The sequence below is a fragment of the Scardinius erythrophthalmus genome (genome assembly GCF_964197995.2).
Source record: "Scardinius erythrophthalmus genome assembly, chromosome: 7".
NCBI lineage: Eukaryota > Metazoa > Chordata > Actinopteri > Cypriniformes > Leuciscidae > Scardinius > Scardinius erythrophthalmus.
Window position 1 is genome coordinate 30,418,690 of NC_138227.1, and position 13,653 is coordinate 30,432,342.

The window sequence follows — 13,653 nt, forward strand, 5'->3', positions numbered from 1 at the left end:
GCAGCGCTGACGCAGCCTGCCCAGCGGTGGAGAAAGTGCGACCGAGCAGGCTTGACGTCATGCGGCAAGCTTTAGAAGGTAGCGCCAGCTTAGCGCGCCGTCCAGCGGAATGCTAGTGTAACCCGTTACACGTGATAAATTTGTGTCAACTTAACAAACGGACCAGTGGGCTCAAAAGATTAGGTTTGTCCGGGGAGAGAGATGATACAGCAGCAGTGAATACTCAAACAAAAGGATGAGGTAAGGAAAAGTTTGAATTTACTGAATATGTTCTTTTCTTTTCACCTTGTTGTTAGATTGTAATGATTAATCAATTTGTTGAACATGGACCCACATAACCTCACACAGGCGTAAGGAAAACAATAGAAAATGAAACAAACAAAACAAAACAAAATTTCATTCACTCTTGAATGTAAATACTCGGAAAGTCCAAAAGTTGGATGTTTCTAAATGAACAGATCAGTTCGTAAACTCAGTCCAAAAGTTCGTGAGGCACTTAATTCAGTCGTCCTATTCTGCCCTGGATAGAACAGAATAATTTGATGTGTGGTTCTAATCCTACCGTTCAAAGATGAGCAAGTTTTCTCTTTCACAGGGAAATCAAAGGATTCGTTAAATGGGCGGCTCGCCAGTCCAACCCCACTGTTACACACACAGGAAGAGCTGAGACAATCCACAATTCAGGAATGATTCACACTTTGTTCGATTCACATGCAAAATGGGTCACACTCATCAGCTGGACATCACAGCACTCAGACATGGAAACAAAAGCAGAAGAAAAAAAAAAAAACCTGGCCTTGAAGACACAAAGCCAAAAAAAAAACAATTAGCATTTGACACTATATACAAATCAATTCAGATTATACACAACTTCTCATAAAACACAGCAAATAATGTCCATTTATAAGACACTGTACAATAAATTGTCTTTATGCAATAAATTGTCTGTGCAATAAATATTTTTTTTGCATACTTGCTGGTAAGCATCTTATTTAACACACACACATTGCATTTCATGGCATTAATTTCACATAAATGCCTAATTACATCTTTCATTTTACACTTGGCTGTATTTGCCATTAATACTGCAACAAATAAACAATTTGATGTAACACACTTAATATGATCCTTAATAAACCTTATTGAACAATACTGAAATTAGTGAAACTATATTAACTCACCAAGGAACTCGTTTACATGTACATCGGAAGAACCAGGGAAGTTCCAGATGATACACGTTCTCAAAATGTCATTCTCGAGCATAAACTGCTTCTCTCTGAATCCTTCGTTAGAGACGACACACGACACACACTGTATTAGCTTTAAACTCGCGCTAATATTGCGTCATTGACATGCGGTCAACACATAACGTGAACAATCATATCACTTCAACTCATTTTACTGCTACTTATTTCTACATCGTCATCATATAAATGATTTAGAGGCATTTATACAACTCTTACATCAATTCTCGACTCAATCGGAGCTTCAAATCTCCCGGAGCAGCAACAAGCATCTGCTCGCGTCAGAGGTTCACGGAGAAAAGAAGGTTCTAGAAGGCGCTGCTCTCTAAAAGTGCCGCGATAGCGGAATTTTCCATGACGTCACTTAAAATGTGATCTCATTGGAGGCTTATGTAAAGGGAGATAAGGCTATTGGACATATTTATAACATTCAATATTTTATATTTCTCCATTTCTATATAATTAATTAATTTGTTTGCAGTCTTATATTTGATCTGAAAGTATGATCTTTCATACTTTAACTCTGTTGTATAATTTGAAGTGCACTTTGTTTCTGTCCACTGGTAACCTTGGTTACACTAGCGAAACAGAAGAGCACATTCTAGCTGAGTGGGGGGCATTCCAAGACTTAGCGTCTTCTTCATGAAGCTCGGGAAGAAAAGGCGCTGGTCTGGACGCAGGCGAAGCACGCTCCCCAAGGAGAAAGTATCCGTCCAGCCGGTTGTGAGCAGGCTGTTCAGGCGTAGTCCACTCGAGGCTCGACGAGTACTGTGCGAGTACACACATCAGCTCTGACTCGATGCTAGCTCTCTTGCCTGACGATGCGTGAGCAGATGGAGCGAGATCTCCGGAGCTCGCCCAATCCTCACTGCCCGATGCCAGAAGAGAGCAGGAATCATCTTCCCCTGACGCAGCTTCCTCATTAGCGTCGTAAACGGAAGCGGTGGCAGACAGCGGCCGCTGTCCGTCAGGAAGAGACGCTGACGAGACAGGTGAAGCTGGCGGGCGAACCGGCGAGCTTAGGCGGGTGGGGGAAGGTTCCGGGACCCGCTGAGCACGCCGTTTTTTACGCCGCGGCACTACAGCGGGCGGGGGTGCAGTCTCGGCGAAGAGTGCCAGGCGAGTCCTCAGAGTCGCCATGGGCAGTAGCTCGCAATGAGGGCAGCCGCCGTCAGTGAGCGCGAGAGCTGCATGATCCTCACCCAGGCAGGAAGCGCAGATAACATGGCGGTCCCCGTCACTGAGTGTGGCTCTGCACGAGCCGCAGGATGGCATCTTTAAAAAGACGCAAGCTCTTTTAGACAGTGTGTGTCGCGGCGGCGAACACACACGCAGCAGAGAAAAAAGGATATGAGCGCCGGATAGCGCGGCGGGAAGGCGGCGCGGCCAGCGACTTCAGAGGCGACTCGTCCCGCTGCAGAGGCTTCTTCAGGCGGCATGGCTTCTCTCGGGATCCAGCGATGCGTGTGCTTCGCTGAAGAGATGAAAAATCAGAAATAGCTGCCTGCGAGCTGGATTTATAGGCCTAGGCCACGCCCGTTTCGGCGGGACGTGACGCAGTGGGCGCGAAGCACCCCATTGGGTCTGACGTCACGCTAGGCCTCGCTCGATAGGCTGCTGCAGTTGCCGCAGAGCAGCCAATAGGCACACGAGCCGTCTTGCCTATGTCTGCATGCTGCCGCAACGCGTTTTATAATAATACAAAATTAAGGATAATTTTCTTGGCTTCAGTATCTCGTGGAAAAGGGATTTTCCCCTAGCGTAAGATACTTACGCAGTACGAGAGACCTCTCGTAAGAGAACTCAGAGTTAATTTTTAACAAGCACATTGGATAGAATGGATAAAATCATAAAACTCTTCTAGTTAGATTTTATTAAATAGGGTATTAAATAGAGCTTACTAAGTAAAACCATTGCCCGATTGAATTAAAAGTTAACCAAATACGGTTAGGAAATATGTAGATGGGCGTGGATTAATGGAAAGGGCTGAATGTAGGCTATAGGAGTTATGATTGTATGTGTTATTCTGATAATTTTGTTATTCATGAGGGGATACGAGAAAATTGGAATGTCTGTTCAATTGGCGAAAATGTTACGAGGTGGCATACAAGGACAGGGTTTGAATTGAGGGATATTTTTTATCTACTTTTTTCTTTTCTTTGTGTAATAGTTTTCTGAAATCAACAAGGGGTGTTGAACTGATGTGTTGTTTTCCTACTAAATATAACCTACACTATTTCTTGTTTATATTGAGGTGACTGAGGGTCCGATCTATAGTGTTGGGGGTGCAATAACAGTGCTTGTTCACCTAGCCCGGCCTTATATAAACCATTACTTGCTTGATACAAAATTAAGGGCCTATCCTTACAAAAACAGCCTAAGCTTATTTCATTTTTAATCCTTTCTTTTCCTACAAGTTTAAAGAAGAGTGATCAGTCATATGAAAATCAGAGATGAAGAGTATAAGTATTATTTTGGTTTGATGTGTTTGATTAATCAATTATCAGTAAATGATAAAAAGGGGGAATTGTAATGGAAAATTTAGATTTTCATTGATTTACAGTGTTGATTTTCATTATTTTCATTATTAAGACATTGAAATGATCTTTGCTGGACTGTACGTAGTCTGCCAACATATGACTAATGTGTGTGTGTTTTTAAACACTGGGAAACAGGTGAGACATCAGGAGGAGGCAGATGGAAAAGGGGCTCTGACCCCTAGGGTCAGAGGCCGTCCAATTTAGAACTTGTGAGTTTGTAAGAATAAACTCAGCAGGATTAGATGACTAGCAGAGAAACCTTCCCTTGTTTAGATAAGGGCCTGTAAGCAGGAGACCTTGAAAGCAGTATAAAGGCTCCTCTGCCCGCCCGCCCTCCCTCGTCGCAATTGTTTCAAAGACTGTACTGGTGACTTCTGTGTGGCAACTGGGCCTTCTTGCAAGAATAAAATACCTTTTAATGATCATTTGAATTTCAGAAATGTCTCTTACGCAGTGATGAATGTTTAATGAATTTTTGCCACAACAATGACTAACTTGTAAGACTAGTCTAAGAAGTTCATGCAACTTAGTGTTCCCTTTCAGTCGCTCACGTTCGACGTAACGTCGACGTGACGACGTAATTGGGATCACTTCAGGGAGCCCTATCAACTTCGAGTGTCTACAGAACGAGCCAATGAACGTTGGCGTGCGTGAATCGCGTCACGCGCCCCGCCCCGCCGCGCGGGTATAAACAGGAAGCGGGCGCACGCACACATTGTCTTTCACTTCGGAGCCGAGCTTTTGCTTTCACTTCCGAACTCTACAGGAAAAGACTGCCTTTGAAAACGAGAAGAGGACTCTCCTTGTGTTGGTGTGACGGCGCGATCAGCGGTGGCCGCGAGCATTGCAGCTCACAACTGCTGTTTTCACAGCACTATTGTTCTGTGTTTGTGTGTGTGTGTGTCGGTTCGGTGGGCGTTCCCCGTGTGTTCATTCACACCGCGGCTACCCCTGGGTGCCTCAGCACTGAGAGAGTTATTTTTCTATTTTTTTTGTTTTCACTAAAAGAGCAACACAAGCGTGATCCTGCGTCTTTTTCAAGATGTCATTCCGCTTGTGCGTTTCTGGATGCCGTCGTTCCCTGGCGCCAGCAGATGGCCACAGTAGTTGCCTCTCGTGTTTGGGCATTCAACACGCTGAGGCAGCTTTTGTGGATAGTTCATGTTCCCATTGCGGGAATATGACTATCGCAGCGCTTAGATCGAGACTCGCTTACCTCAAGGGAGGTGCAGTCCCCTCGCCTATGCCCCGATCTAGTGTCTATTCTGCCCCGCAGAATATACCTACTTCGGTGCATGACCAGGGTGATCTGAGGATTACCGTGAGGGCTTCCCCGTCGAGTCATCCTCCGCGGGCCCCTCACGCCTCACAAGCGCTGTCGCCATTGGGGCTCCTTAGTGAACGTCTTGGTCCTTCTCCGGAACGGCCAACCGTTTCCTTTGGGGCTCCAGCTGACGATCAGATGTCGATCGCAGCATCGGAGGGGGAGCTGTCCTCTGGAAATGACGACTCGGCTGCGTTGCCCCCCTCGGGGTGTGTAGCGTTGTCCGAGCCAGATCCAGAATGGACTGCTATGCTTTCCCGGGCCGCCGAGAAGGTCGGGCTTGCGTGGAATCCTCCACCACGTCCCGAACCTTCTCGGTTGGACGATTGGTTTCTCGGGGCGGGCCGTGCTGGTTCTCAGTGCGCCGCCCCGGTACCTTTCTTTCCGGAAGTGCATGAGGAGCTTTCTAGGACGTGGAAGGCACCGTATAGTGCCCGAAGCCGTTCTAGTGGCTCCTCACCCCTCGCCACCCTCGACGGCGGGGCAGCTAAGGGGTATGTGGATATCCCCCCAGTGGAGCGGGCCGTCGCGATGCAGCTGTGTCCGGCGTCCGCTTCCTCTTGGCGGGGTAATCCACGCCTCCCGTCCAAGGCCTGTAAGTTTTCGTCCGGTCTAACGGCGAGGGCTTACAAGGCCTGTGGACAGGCTGCTTCCGCCCTCCATGCCATGGCGCTCTTGCAGGTCCACCAGGCCCAGGCGCTCATGGACATGAACGAGGGTGGTTCTGACCCAGAGCTCCTCCGGGAGCTCCGTGTGGCAACCGACCTCGCCCTCCGGGCGACGAAGGAAACCGCACGTTCAGTTGGTCAGGCGATGTCCACCATGGTGGTCCAGGAGCGCCACCTTTGGCTCAACCTGGCGGATATGAGGGACACTGATAAATATCGGTTCCTGGATGCCCCTCTTTCCCAGGTTGGGTTGTTCGGCGACGCGGTCGAGAGCTTTGCCCAACAGTTCTCGGCCGCACAGAAGCAGACGGAGGCCATCCGGCACATCCTGCCCCGGCGGACCGCTGCTGCTCCCACCCGTCCGCCGGCCGCAGACCCTCCGTCTACTCGTCGCCGAGGTCGGCCTTCTGCGGCGTCCTCCGCTCCCGCCAAGCCCCAGCAGCAGCAGCCATCATCCAGGCCTCAGCGTGGAGCAAGCCGCAGAAAGCCGACCCCGCCCGTCCAGGCCGCTGCCAAACCAGGAGGCAAGCGACGGTGCAAACGACCCTGAGACGGGCGGCCCAGAGGTGGATCAAGTTGCTCTTCAGGAGATGGCGAAGGCGCCACTCCTTCCCCCGGTGGAGGGCCGGGCGGAGAATCTTTTGTTTCCTTTTCTTTTTGTTCCGCCACTGACCCACGGGTCAGTGGTACCCACATTTTCAAAAAAAGAGCAATTTCTGAAACCTCTGGGCCCCAAGAGGGCGCGCTTGGCAGTCGACGACGCCGCCATGCCTTGTCACTCCCGAGCCCCTCTTTCATCGCCAGCAAGCAGCAGTGGCTGTGTTCCGGACGTGCGGTCGCCTCCACACACTCACTCTGCCCTTCGACGGAAGCAGGTATGTGCTGCACCACACACTCAGACCCCACTTCGGGCCGCTGTGCCGTCCGAGTCGGGTCCCTGCATTCCGCCGCGCTGCCCCACCCCGGGTACGTCTGTGGTGCCGTTAGTCCCGCTTGCTCGGTCTCTGGGAGCCTGGTTAACGCTTCCCAGCCCGTCTCGCTGGCTCATCCGTACCATCAGACTCGGCTATGCGATTCAGTTCGCCCGGCGCCCCCCTGCTTTCAAGGGCATCCTGTTCACCCGTGTTCTGGCGGACAATGCCCCCGTGCTCAGGGCGGAGATCGCAGTCCTACTGGCGAAGGACGCGATCGAGCCGGTCCCTCCAGCCGATATGAAGACCGGCTTCTACAGCCCGTACTTCATTGTACCCAAGAAAGGTGGTGGGTTACGACCAATCTTGGACCTGCGCGTCCTGAACCGGTCCCTTCACAGGCTACCGTTCAAGATGCTTACGCAGAAACGCATTTTCAAATGCATCCGTCCCCAAGATTGGTTTGCAGCGATCGACCTGAAGGACGCGTACTTTCATGTCTCGATTCTCCCTCGACACAGACCGTTTCTCCGCTTTGCGTTCGAGGGACGGGCATATCAGTACAAGGTCTTACCCTTCGGGCTGGCCCTGTCGCCCCGCGTCTTCACGAAAGTCGCGGAGGCGGCCATTGCTCCCATGTGCGAGCGTGGTGTTCGCATCCTCAACTACCTCGACGACTGGCTGATTCTGGCCCAGTCGAGAGAGCAGTTGTGCGAACACAGGGACATGGTGCTCAGTCACCTCAGCCATCTAGGGCTTCGGGTCAACTGGGAAAAGAGCAAACTCACCCCCGGGCAGAGGATCTCTTTTCTTGGTATGGAGTTGGACTCGATCAACATGACAGCGCGCCTCACCGAGGCCCGTGTCCAGTCAGTGTTGAACTGCGTGAGCACGCTCAGACGCAGAACAGCGGCACCACTGAAACTGTTTCAGAGGCTCCTGGGGCATATGGCATCTGCAGCCGCGGTTACGCCGCTCGGATTGCTTCATATGAGGCCGCTCCAACACTGGCTCCACGATCGAGTCCCGAGATGGGCGTGGCAGAGCGGCTCGTGCCGGGTCCAAGTGACTCCGCACTGTCGCCAAACTCTCAGCTTGTGGTCGGACCCTTCGTTCCTGCGGGCAGGTGTTCCCCTGGAACAAGTGTCCAGGCACTCTGTGGTCTCCACGGATGCCTCTACCACCGGCTGGGGGGCCACGTACAACGGGCATGCAGCTTCAGGTCTGTGGACGGGGCCTCAACTGCATTGGCACATCAACTGCCTCGAGTTGTTAGCAGTACGTCTTGCACTGAGCCGTTTCAAAACGCTGCTACTAGGCAAGCACGTACTGGTCCGTACGGACAGCACTGCGACCGTTGCGTACATCAACCGCCAAGGTGGTCTACGCTCCCGCCGCATGTCACAACTCGCCCGCCATCTCCTCCTCTGGAGTCAGAAGCATCTGAGGTCGCTTCGTGCCGTTTACATTCCGGGCCTGCTCAACCGTGCAGCCGACGAGCTCTCACGGCAGCAGGTGCTACCGGGAGAATGGCGACTCCATCCCCAGGTGGTCCAGCTGATTTTCAGGCGCTTCGGGACCGCTCAGGTAGATCTGTTTGCCGCCCCGGACACGTCTCATTGCCAGTTGTTCTATTCCCTGACCGAGGGGACCCTCGGCACGGATGCTCTGGCACACAGCTGGCCCCGGGGCCTTCGCAAGTATGCGTTTCCCCCAGTGAGCCTTCTTGCACAGACCTTGTGCAAAGTCAGGGAGGACGAGGAGCAGGTCTTGTTAGTTGCGCCGTATTGGCCCAACCGGACCTGGTTCCCGGAACTAGTGCTCCTCGCGACAGCCCCTCCCTGGCCCATCCCTCTGAGAGAGGACCTGCTCTCTCAGAGACGGGGCACCCTATGGCACCCGCGTCCAGACCTCTGGAAACTCCATGTCTGGTCCCTGGACGGGACGCGGAGGTTCTAAGTGACCTACCCCCTGCGGTAGTTGACACCATCACTTCCGCTAGAGCCCCCTCTACGAGGCGCCTCTATGCATTGAAGTGGAACCTGTTCGTTGACTGGTGCTCCTCTCATGAGGAGAACCCCCGATCTTGCTCGATCAGAGCCGTGCTTTCCTTCCTGCAAGAAGGGCTGGAGCGAAGGCTGTCTCCCTCCACCCTTAAAGTGTATGTTGCCGCTATTGCCGCACATCACGATGCTGTTGATGGTAAGTCTTTGGGAAAGCATGACCTGATCGTCAGGTTCCTGAGGGGAGCGAGGAGACTGAATCCTCCTCGCCCACTCTCTATACCCTCTTGGGACTTGTCTCTGGTCCTTTCGGCACTTCAGAGACCACCCTTTGAGCCTCTGCAATCAGCTGAGTTAAAAATTCTGTCCTGTAAGACAGTACTCCTGGTTGCATTGGCCTCTATCAAGAGGGTAGGGGACCTGCATGCATTTTCGGTCGACGAATCGTGCCTAGAATTCGGCCCGGATAACTCTCACGTCATCCTGAGACCCCGGCCCGGATACGTGCCCAAGGTTCCTACCACTCCCTTCCGGGACCAGGTAGTGAACCTGCAAGCGCTGCCTTCGGAGGAGGCAGACCCAGCCCTGGCTTTTCTCTGTCCCGTTCGCGCTCTGCGTCTGTACGTGGACAGAACGCAAAGCCTCAGGACCTCAGATCAGCTCTTCGTCTGTTACGGAGGCCAGCAGAAAGGGAAGGCTGTCTCCAAGCAGAGGATGGCCCACTGGATAGTGGATGCCATCGCCTTGGCTTACGAAGCCCAAGGCGTGCCCTGCCCGCCTGGGTTGAAAGCCCACTCCACTAGGAGTGTCGCTTCTTCCTGGGCGCTGGCTCACGGCGCCTCGCTGACAGACATCTGTAGAGCTGCGGGCTGGGCGACACCTAACACGTTCGCTAGGTTTTATAGCTTACGTGTTGAGCCGGTTTCTTCCTGTGTGCTCGCTTCTACTAGCCGGTAACACCGAAGTTCCCGCTCTAGTGTCGGCTTGCTGCGCCACTCCCTTCCTAGGAACGGATACGTGCGCTTTTTACTCCAGTCGAGTTCCCCATTGGCGAACCCTGTGAGTTCCTCCGCACCCCTTCGGCAGTCGGACGTTGCGGAGCGTCCGACGCCAGGCCTAGTGCTCGTATGCTTGTGTAACTTGTGCTAGGCTGGGTTCCATATGTGGTGATCCCTGCGGCGATCCCATATGTGTATTCTTCCACGACCAGTTCCCTGCGGTGAGCCCGTGTCTTCCCTTGGCAGAGTCTGCTCTGCCGTCACTGTCCGGTGTGTCTCCCCCTTCGGGTGGAGCCACCCCAGTGACATTCCATATGTCGCACTGCCCCTTCGGCCAGTCCATATGTGTATTCTCCACATGTTACCTCCCTTCGGGCAGGATGTGGCTCCGCAGCGTTCTTTCCCCTGGAGAGGTACGCTTTCCCAGTGTTATCCAAGAGTTCCGCTGTGTGGGGTATAATGGAACAGCAGTTGAACTCCCTCTACGCAGATCTTCCGCCCCAGCAGTTGGGGGTCTGAGAGTCTTGCGTAGGGCGCTGGATGTGGCAGCAACCGTGGCGTTTTCCATGGGATCCCAATTACGTCGTCACGTCGACGTTACGTCGAACGTGAGCGACTGAAAGGGAACGTCTCGGTTACTGATGTAACCCTCGTTCCCTGAAGGAGGGAACGGGAGACGTAACGTCCCGTCGCCACCGTTGCTGACCATCGCTGCATGGCCGTCACAAATCTCGGCTCCTCAGCGAAAAACAATGTGTGCGTGCGCCCGCTTCCTGTTTATACCCGCGCGGCGGGGCGGGGCGCGTGACGCGATTCACGCACGCCAACGTTCATTGGCTCGTTCTGTAGACACTCGAAGTTGATAGGGCTCCCTGAAGTGATCCCAATTACGTCGTCACGTCGACGTTACGTCTCCCGTTCCCTCCTTCAGGGAACGAGGGTTACATCAGTAACCGAGACGTTTTCAATTCTGGTTCACATATTGTATTCGTAACATACACTTTACATTAATTTCATTAATTTTATTGTGAGCACTGAATACAATAATCAAGTATGGTTGGTCTGTTCCTCATGAGACTCTCACCTGAGCTGTGAGATGTAGGGCAGACACTGGAGGAATCCCCTCACTTCACTCTCTTCATCTGTCCAGTCTATCAGCTCTACTGGTTTCTTCTCTGTTTGGAGTTTCAGCACTTCTAGGAGGATGGAGCTCTTTCTCTCTGAGAGCTTTATTCTCCAGACTGCAGGAGCTGACTGATAAACTGGCTGTAATGCTGGAAGGACACTCCTGCCTGTTTGAGTCTCATAGTCCTTCACATGTGAACACAGATCCAGCAGGAAATCACACTGATACCAGGTATAACAATAATTCTCATGATAGGGGAAAGATGTGTAGCTGCACACAGATGTTAATAGTTCAGTGTAATTTTCTTCTGTATTTGCATCAAACTCTGATGCTGAAACAAACAGATTCAGCAGAAACTTTACAGCAGCTTCTCTCTTCATGTAGATAATGTCCCAAAATCTGTGGAGACACACATAATTTTCACTTTATTGTCCAGTGTAGGAGAATATAAAATATTGGATAAAAGTGAAAATATAATCCTAAATTGAAGTAAGTAGTACTTAGTAAAATAAGTATTTCTGAATAGCTTCTATCTTTTGGATTCTAAACTAAATTTTAAAAACAAAGTTTGAGCAAATTTTCTGTCAAATTTGAACCACTGAATTTGTAAAGTGAAATAAAATAGACCGAACATTGCCTGTTGAATATTATATGTTGTATTTTTAAACAGAATTAATATTTTGGAAGTGAAATCTGAAAGGCTGAATATGGATTATTGAATTTTTAATAATTTTTGAAAATGTGTGTGAAATGTTTTGAATTGAAATATTCACCGCTCGAATATACAACCATGATGGATTTCAGCCCATAAAGTGAAAAGTGAAAAGACTCGAGGCCCAGAGAGAAGGAAATGAAAAGTGGAATAAAGTTGTTATTTATGTTTGTTTTTGCACACAAAAAGTATTCTCGTCGCTTTATAAACTTAAGATTGAGCCACTGGAGTCACTTGGACTATATTAACAATGTCTTTAATACATTTTCTGGGCCAGCAAGTTATACTGTCTTAGAAGCCTATGGAGGAGTGATCCAGCACTCAGATTTCATCAAAAATATCTTAATTTATGTTCCGAAGATGAATGAAGGTCTTACAGGGTTGGAACAACATGAGGGTGAGTAATTACTGACAGAATTTTCATTTTTGGGTGAACTAACCCTTTAAAAATACTATGCATTAAAATACAAGCAGGGTTAATGCAATGCACATTTTTTCAAGTAGTGCAATTCAACAAGCTTTTCTGTTTCAAAAACATTTGTCATTATTTTACTTCCATATCCATTAAAGTCAAGTGCTGTTTTGTCCTGTATTACGTCACATCAGTAATCAAGTTTACATGAACTTTAAACATTATATTTTAGTTGGTATAAATTTAAAACATTATTAGTCTCTTAAAGTGTTGTATATTTTTATAGTCCAGTTGAAATTGTACTGGTTTGGTGTTTCTGAAGACGGATGAACAGGCAACAGATAATGTGATTGTATCTTGACTTCATCCAGTGTGTTAATCAGAATACACCTGGCCTCATCGTTGTGCACTAACTGTGGAAGTCAAGAGTAATGTGTGATGTTTTTTAATCTTGAAAATATTTGATAAAGTATTGTGTGATGAATATTTACTATGCAGAAACCCACTGTAACTCGATTATAACCGCATATATAAACGTTCTGTGAGCTGCATGAAGCTGATACAATAGAAATACATGAACAAAATCAATCTCTACAGAGACTGACTGAACAAGAGTGAGAGAAGGATTTGAACAACAGATTTACTTACAACACGACTGCCAGCGGCCAGATGCAGAAACAGAGACGCTTAGTTAAAACTGTGTCATGAGAACTAGTCTGAACAACTAGCAGTTAGTTAGAGCAAATCAGACTTTCTCTACAGATTTAAATTACACCAATCTACCTTTTTATGTAACTCTTTTAAAACAGTTATTATCAGTCATGAAGAAGAAAAATATGAGATGACTAACTTGTAAGAATCTAAGAAGTTTATGCATCCGGCCGCTGTGGTGTCGGCAAAACCACACTTCAGTTCAATGTTTTCAATTCTGGTTCACGATCACATTTATATTGTCTACCCAACATATACATTGATTTAATTAATTCATTGTGAGCACTTAACACAATAATCAAGCATGGTTGATCTGTTCCTGATGAGACTCTCACCTGAGCTTTGAGATGTAGGGCAGACACTGGAGGAATCCCCTCACTTCACTCTCTTCATCTGTCCAGTCTATCAGCTCTACTGGTTTCTTCTCTGTTTGGAGTTTCAGCACTTCTAGGAGGATGGAGCTCTTTCTCTCTGAGAGCTTTATTCTCCAGACTGCAGGAGCTGACTGATAAACTGGCTGTAATGCTGGAAGGACACTCCTGCCTGTTTGAGTCTCATAGTCCTTCACATGTGAACACAGATCCAGCAGGAAATCACATCTCTCATAATTCACAGATGACAGCAGTTTCTTCACAATTTCTTCTGTTTTCTCTTTCTGGTGGAGAGCAGCTTGCAGACACAAATCCAGTATTAATAATCTCTTTCTTTTCTCCCCTGATTCAGATGATTTATTTTGTGGTTCAACAAATCTAAAGAAAGAATGAACAAGATTCAGTTAGAGATGATAAAGGAGACAAATAAAGATTCTTGAAATTAATCAGAGTTTTTCATATAATACCTAAGGTCAGTGTAATTGAACAGTGAAAAGTGATGAACAGATGTTTTTATAATTATCCTTAGTTTTGCTCTGAGGTGGAATTGCCCTTTTTTCTGGCAAAATATCAAAAATGATATGGGCAAGTGGAGCCACACTGGTTAAAATCAATAAAAATAAAAAAATAAAA

General features: G+C 48.9%; 1 protein-coding gene across 1 annotated transcript in view; it reads right to left on the reverse strand.

Moving 5' to 3' along the window:
- The window catches only part of LOC308693793 (uncharacterized protein), a 101,999-nt gene that overhangs the window by 58,607 nt on the left and 29,739 nt on the right, over window positions 1-13,653 (reverse strand). Inside the window, exons 13-14 of the mRNA XM_081370891.1 lie at window positions 12,985-13,398; window positions 10,773-11,213 (exon numbers count right to left, since the gene is read on the reverse strand). Of these exons, the coding sequence (XP_081227017.1) occupies window positions 10,773-11,213; window positions 12,985-13,398 (855 nt within the window). The remainder of the gene's footprint in view (window positions 1-10,772; window positions 11,214-12,984; window positions 13,399-13,653) is intronic.